At 35.0% G+C, this 7732-nt stretch overlaps 1 protein-coding gene across 1 annotated transcript; it reads left to right on the top strand.

Annotated features, from left to right (window-relative positions):
• Window positions 1-223: 223 nt before the first annotated feature.
• Window positions 224-3920, top strand: TOM20-2 (translocase outer membrane 20-2). Its single transcript, XM_021431853.2, has 6 exons — window positions 224-459; window positions 724-802; window positions 890-1059; window positions 1147-1194; window positions 1796-1882; window positions 3548-3920. Exons 1-6 carry the CDS (start codon window positions 361-363, stop codon window positions 3674-3676), a joined length of 612 nt encoding a protein of 203 aa, XP_021287528.1. The 5' UTR covers window positions 224-360; the 3' UTR covers window positions 3677-3920.
• The last annotated feature ends 3812 nt before the right edge of the window (window positions 3921-7732 follow it).

Here is a 7732-nt window from a genome sequence, read left to right as displayed (position 1 = left end):
TGATAATATTGTTTATTAAATAAACTTAAATTATTAACTTTTTGTATAATATATAATAATATTATTATGTGTATATAAAAAATTAATTGAATATAAAAATCACCGCATTAAAAAATCAAATTCAATATAAAAAAATCAAAGTAAGATTTAATAACTATAACGTCGGTTCGGGACGCGTGGAATGTCCCAAGCTTAAAACCGGGCCACGCTGTCCGCGACGTGGAAGTTGACTCACTGGAAGAAAGTGAGAAACGGGAAAGAATAAGGGGAAAGGAGCGCCAAATTTCAAGGGCCATCACGGGCTTTTCAAAAACCCTAGGTAGCGGCTGCACTCGGACGGTTGGAAACTGAGAAGAAGAAATGGACTTTTCTCAGTCCGACTTCGATCGCCTATTAGTCGCCGAGCACACTCGAAAAACCTCTGAACTTAACTACGCCAAGGACCCTCTTGACGCGGAGGTTTCTATTCTTTCTTTTCCTTTTTTTTTTTTCTGGTAAAGCATTGCAAAATACGTACTCAACTGTATTATACGGTTAACTTTCTCGTTGATTGCTTTATTGATTTTTCTTTTTGAATCTTCTTAGTATTTTCTTTGTTTACGGTTACCTTCCTCTGTTGATCAGTTTTTAAATGAAATTTTGTTATCCTAGTGTTAATTTTGGTTGGACAGTTATTTATTTTCTTTAAATTTCATATTGTATATTTGCATAAAATGGTTGCAGAATTTAACCAAATGGGGAGGAGCATTGCTCGAATTAGCTCAATTTCAGACTGTTTCAGATGCAAAGAAGATGATAAATGGTATTCTATCTTTTTCTTGAATTATTCCTATGTTAATTTCTCTCTCTCTCTCTCTCTCGGCTAATGCAATGAGAATTGGCCTCATAGATGCAATTTCGAAATTGGATGAGGCTTTGATGATAAGTCCCTCCAAGCACGAAACTTTGTGGTGCATGGGAAATGCTCATTCCACTTCCGCATTTATGACTACCAATCTTGATGAGGCAAAGGTTTCCTTTGATAAGGCAGCTCAGTTTTTCCAAAGAGCAGTGGATGCGGTAACTTATTCAAAATTTCAAGTATTTTTCTTAGAAATTTCATATTCAAATGCTTTAGAAGCTAACTTTGGGGATTGCTTTTGGTAGGATCCGGGCAATGAGCTATATCAAAAGTCTTTAGAAGTTGCAGCTAAGGTATATACTTGCTTTTTCTTGTTTTACTTCTAGTTGAGAATTTCGCTTTCATTTATCCAAAAAGAATGAAATTTTCTTTCACAGGAAAAAGATTTGTGCTTGTGTGTAAATAAACCTCAGAAAATTGTCCATATAAAACTGCAGGTCTTTTAAGTTTTAGCATTGCAGCTGCTAATCATTTTGAAATAAACTTAGATGATGTGGTAATCTAGTCTTAACTTTGTAGAAGCAAGTTGCTTCATCATTGATAAGGTTATGGCTAGTGTAGAATTACGTAGTATGATTTTTTTTAGTTGCTATAGCAGGTAATAGTGTTCTGTGCTTGATAAGTTTAGCACAGATTGGTTTTGTGCTTTTGTTTTGCCTACATTAGTTTGGTTTTAATTTTTAATTCCCTTTTATGTGGAATGGCTGTGTTAATTTTCTTGGGAAAGAGTAGAAAGATTATCTAAATCAGTGTGGGCTGAGAAATGTGTTCATGCTGATGCCACAGGCTTGGAGACAACTATTCATGATATATGCTATGATTTGTCTAAGCTTTTAAGGATATCTTTTTTATTTGATGACTGATATTTTCCAATGATTTTGCTTGTCTTCTTAGGCTCCAGAGCTGCATATGGAGTTCCAGAAGGCTGCAGCTGGTCAACAGACTATGGCTGGGTCGCCTTCTTCTTCCTCAACTGCAAATGTGAGATTTCTTTTGTCATTTTTGTCTTTGACTCCCAAACCTTCCCTTCCTCACTTATTCATCCAATTCCTTTCTGTTTGTTGCCATACTTCTTTTTTCGGTGGAAGTGCTTGTATTCAATATCCTTTCTTATTACATGATCTGAGTTTTTTATGTGATTGTCTTTTAGAGATTCTTTATTCCAAAAATTATTTTATGCTTCTTCTTTATATTTCTTAGTTTCCATCATTTTGTTTCCCAGGTGAGTGGTTCCTTTCAATGATCTAGTTAGATTGTTGTGCATTTACTGCATTATATGCATAAGTTCATGTATGTATCTGTTAGATGAAGATAGTGAAATGATTCAGATATTGATATGTAAGCCTTAATTATTATTTTAATGGATTCAACCTGTTTATTTATGTTCTCCTATCATTGACTAAAATAAATAGTTCCACATGAGTGTGAGAAGGCATCCAATTCATGTGTGCAATGGACATATTCTGCATCGTAACTGATCCATGAGGCATGATTGCCTTTCCATCATGGGACCATATCTATAATAGGATGTGATTTATCTTCTCAACTGTTAAATTTCTGAAGATTGTTCTTGTTTTAGACTGTATATCAAATAGACTCTCTTTTTCTCTCTGAAATCTTTCCTTTGTTTGCAAAAACAATCTTCTGGTTAGGGTTTCTTTTTTCCTTTTATTGTAATGGAAGTTTAAAGGCTTGGCTTTGCATGGGCCTGTTCCATCCAGGGGCAGGCAATATTTTCCTGTGAAGATAAACTGTCATTTTGTTGACATAAATGTTCATTAGGATTTGATCATGGCTTTGTGAGGTTTAGGTAATGAAAATGGGGCTGCTTAGCAGGTCTGGATTCTACTTGAAGAAACTGTAGTTGACAAAAAAAAAAACGTTTTCTAGGCTTCATTCAGTTTTTTCAGACATCACGATCACGAGTGATTGATTTGTTAATTGATTAGAAAGATATAATTGCTGGAAGTTGTTCTAATTGTTTCTTCAATTAATGAATGCAATAAAATAATTATGGATGGGTTCCCTATAGTTCTAAGCTCAAAAGAATTTTACTTGCATTCGATAAAGCCCCCTACAACCTGGCTTGAATATACATAAGATTCAGTATGGTTTATTATGATTCTTTAGGCTCCCAACCAAGCCTCCCGTTATTTAGATACGCAAATAAGGCTTAGTCATTACAACCACTCTTAACACATAAATGCTGTTGGAGTTTGGAGGCCGCTCATGAATGCTATGCTCTCCCCATCAACTAATAAATACCAGTCGATCACTGATGTGTTGTACAACCAAACTGCTATCTGCAAAGTCAGCAAATTATCTGTTCAACTTCAGATTTCAAGCATTAAAAGAAAAAATAATTTATGCTGTATTATATTAGCTTTGTGAGCATTGTTTTGCTTAAATTTCTTTAACAAAGTGGGACTGAAAATGAACTGAATCTGAGTATTTCACAAGTCTTAACTTTTCCTCCCTCCCCCTTCTTACACCTTAGGGTGAACCATGTAACATTGTCCTGACATTAGCCATTAATATGGAGGAACCTTTGGTGCAACATAGATTTTTAATTGATACCTAAATTGTCTGTGAACACTTCACTCTAAGTTCAGAAGATCCTTGCTGATTTATTTGTTTTATATCCAGGCTGGCAAGAAGAAGAAGAAGAGCAGTGATTTAAAGTATGACATATTTGGATGGATAATCCTTGCTGTTGGAATTGTTGCATGGGTGGGAATGGCGAAATCCAATGTTCCTCCACCTCCTCCAAGATAAAATGTTTGCTTCAATAATTCTTGAGGTAACCATTCTGGTAATTTTGGTGGAAGTTTAATATTTGTTCTTTAGAAGGTTCAACTGGTGCAATGTAGTAAATTGGAGCAAGCGGCTTGTTGTCATATTTTGATTTTGTTAGTATTTTCTTTTCCCTTGCTATTATTACAATTTGATTAGGATGGTTATCTTGGATATGATTTTGAATTTAATCATTGAATAGATATAATAAGTATTTTGTTTTGTCTTTGCCCTTTCCTTGTTAACATGTTTCTGTAGTCAGTTTAGCATGCTTCTTTCTTGACCTTTAATCATTTCATTAATGGAGAGATATACTGTTTTTTTAAAATATTTCAGCAACTGTACTGGGCTGCTGCAAGACACAGTGCAAATATCTTTTTTATCATTTGATTGTTTCTATGCTCTGTTACTCCAGTGTGAATATTACGGAAATTGGTGACCACTGGATGATTTTGCGAAGAATGATGGATCATTGTATAAAAAGTTGACCCATATAGAAAGAGCACATATCTTTAACTATTGAAGAGAGTTAATAGTGCAAAAGTGAATTGGTCCAAGGCCATTGTCTTGAAAATAAAGTGTTTCTTTTATGTAAATTTTCTTTTGATCTTTTCTTGTATTTGTCATGGGCTTCCACTTTCATTCTTCCAGCTTATAGTTTAGGCTAGTTTTAAGAAATTAGTACATAAGGTGAACTGCTCAAGTCTCTTGGGCAGTTACTTGGTCCCAATGAGTTCAGCCAGCAGCAGTAATGGCTATTTTAATGATTTATTTAAATATATTTTAATGCATTGACTCTTTTAGCTGTATGAAAGAGGGTAAGATTCATCTTACATTCAAGAATTTTTAACTTTTAATTAGACTTGAAGTTTTAGATCATGAGAATCCAGACCACTCCAACCCAGTACAACTGCGACCTTGATTGGATTGGGTTTGATTGGTTTTTACCATCTCTAAAACTGAATTTGAACTGGCATGGTCAGTTACAGGGATTTTAAGATGTCTGGTCCTGTTTTCATTGCTTCAATTAGCAACAGAAACATTTTCTGCTGAGTTTTTCATGGAAGCTGCAACTTGGGCATCCTGAATCGTGCAATTTCTTGTTGGGATTAATATATGCAATAATGTTTAGAAGATCATAGCCCTTTATTGTATGGTGAATATTACTTGTCAGAAAAGGTAAGGCAAAACAACAACAATAACAATATAGTCTATATGGATCATATTGCATAATTATGCTTTATAATGTGATTAATATTTTTAATGTTGATTGTGATTTGTAAGTGAAACATCCTGGATTTTCTGTCCCAAGTAAATACTTGAACTCCAAATGAGCCGAGAAGAACTTAAGGATCTCCAACTTGGCCAGCACCAGTCTTTTCAGTTTCTGGAATACCTAACAATGATATCAAATATTTTTTGAAGAAAAAGAAAGAAATTCTATGGGTGAATATATATGAGAAATATAGCTGATTTTTTTATTCTATTAAATTAAATTTAAATTAACTTATAATATAAATTATCTCTCCCTCTAGCCTATATTTGTGAATACCACTTCTATCCTTTCTAACCTTCTGCATTGTTGAAAGGAGGAAGCCTCATGGTCTTCTCAAAATGTACTTATTGGTGTTTTTGGCTTTCTTATGTTTGGTTATGTGGCCCTTTATATCTGATAATTGTGATCATCAATGGGAAAAGAGTCCCTTGATTTGCAGGGCTATACTTCTATTGTGAGTATGTTTCGTTTGCTTCTTCTCAAAATGGCTTGAACCATATCTCATTAAATGTTGATTAAAGCATTTTGCTTCATGAATATTAAATTGATTTCTTTCCGACCACATGCATTCTGAACATGAGAAAAACATGGTTGGCAAACTTTGCTTCATATTGTTTTGCTGGCAAAATTTGCTTCATATAGTTTTGCAAAATCATTGATAACGGTCCTCTTTATAATGCCTTGTATGTGTCCCTTCTTGACTGAACTGACTTTCTTTGGTCTGCAAACTTGTAAACAGTTTGAATCAGAAGTAGCTAAGCCTGTTGCTTAATTCCATTTTTGTTTGACTATTTTTTTCTTTCCTAACAGAGTTCCGTTGACCATAAGATTTTCTCTGTATTGACTAACAAGGTTATCTTTGTTAGCTCTTTTAGTTTTCTAGTTTTACTAGTTTCTTTAGCGCATATCTAGTATTTGCTCCACCAAAATAAGTGGAGTTGTCAATCTTTATCAGCGTTCACTGTTGGAGGATACCTTTTTGTGGTCTTTGCCCAGCCTCTAGCCTCCCTTCAGGTGGCATCCAGCATATATCTTTCCTTGTTAGGATCGACACGTAGTTCCCTCGTGCATTTGATATTATATTACAATCATTAAGTGACTCTAGGCATCTCTGGACCCTTGGGACCATTTCTCATCCTACATGTTGTCTTACCTTAAAAGATCCACATTTTTTGTCCTCTGTTTATTATGCCTTTGTAACCCAAGAAAAATGAATGTGCTTTATTTTGACCTTCAGGAGCATTGGAAGGGTTATGAGCCATGTCCTTTGAAACCCTTAGAGTATCTGAATGCCCACATTTTGAATGAACTTTGCTAATTATTCATGTAGGTTACAGGCTTTCTATGATGTGCAGGCTACATGTCTACAGCTGTTTCTAGTTTTATTTGAGCATTGATATTGTCATTGGTACAAAGAGGGATTTGACTTGGCCAGTTATGATGTTGGTTTGGCCATCTGCAGGTTCTAAAGTTCTGACCAGTGACGTTCTCTAAATTTGGGAGTTGGTTGTTTATTGTATTGTTAGTATGTGCAACTTGGGTCTAATTAAAGAAGTTTTCAGTTGGATATAGAGTTTATCTTTTGCTAAATTTGGTCCCCCACCACTTTCTCCGGGCCAATTTGTGCTGTACGCCTTGCTATTAGAGGAAACAAATCTTACCAGGCAAATTTGTGGGAGTGGCTTGATGTGTGGAAGTTGGGAGGTACCATGATGATATTAAATTAGTAAAAGCTAACAAAGCATTCCACTTTGTTTAGCGTCCCACTTTGGTTAGCTTTTTGGGCTCAACGATGCGCCCAGAAGGGTCTGCTATTAGAATATTTTTATCTGCCGCGAAGATATCTTGATTGTTTATTTGTTCCAAATAAATCATCTTTAATTGGTTCTTTTGCTAAAATCAGGATTTTGGTTAATGGCTTTTCGTCAAAGATTTGTTTTAGGTTTGTGTGCTTCTTTCTCCAGTAGATACTAAGCTATTCTAATTTTGCAAGGGGGTGAGTGGCTGTTTCATTTTCTTTGTAGCCAATCAGTTAGCAAAGCAGCATATTCTTAGAATACTTAGCATTAGTAGATGCTGTGCCTGGGAAGCCCATTTACTAGTGGTGTTGAATTAAATATTTGCAGAACCCCAATCCCAGTATTACTGATTGGTTGGGGAGACAGCATCATGGAAAAACTGTTGGATATGTGCACATTCCTTAATGTTGGTTTTGGCTGAGATTCTAGGATTAGTGGGATGTTTTCTGACTAAAGAATTTGATTCATCTCTTTTGGTGTACGTGGATGGTGTGCCGCCAGGTATATATTGGATGGCAGCTGCAGTTTGTGTACAAAGCCAGGGTTGCTTAATAGTTAATTTCCATTCTCTTGGAGCCTGTAAGGGTGATGGGTGTTGTGAAGCCTACACATCCCTTGCGTTTTAGATGGAGTAACGGGTGCTGTCCCTCTGAGTGAGACGTAGAGCATTAAAAGCACCATAGGAGAATTTAAATAGAAATAACAATGTTTGGTGCTTACATCAGCTCATAAATTATAGAGATTCTGGTGTATTGTCAGTGTTAAAAGGCTATGCAATCTATCAAACTTCAATATGTAACTGTTAAAAATTGAATTAATCGAATTCATTTAACAAATTCATCGAATCATTTCAATTACACTGTTGAAAATTGAAATACTACAATCCAAATATACTTTTGAACCTGTTAAAAATCGAAATACTACGATTGGTTGGTTGATTTAGCAAAATCAATTTTTTAAAAA

The sequence above is a fragment of the Theobroma umbraticum genome, unplaced genomic scaffold (genome assembly GCF_002168275.2).
Source record: "Theobroma umbraticum cultivar Fairchild unplaced genomic scaffold, ASM216827v3 scaffold_30.0, whole genome shotgun sequence".
In the NCBI taxonomy this organism is placed as follows: Eukaryota; Viridiplantae; Streptophyta; class Magnoliopsida; order Malvales; family Malvaceae; genus Theobroma; species Theobroma umbraticum.
Note: the sequence above shows the minus strand (reverse complement) of the source record. Positions and strands in the feature narration are given on the sequence as shown.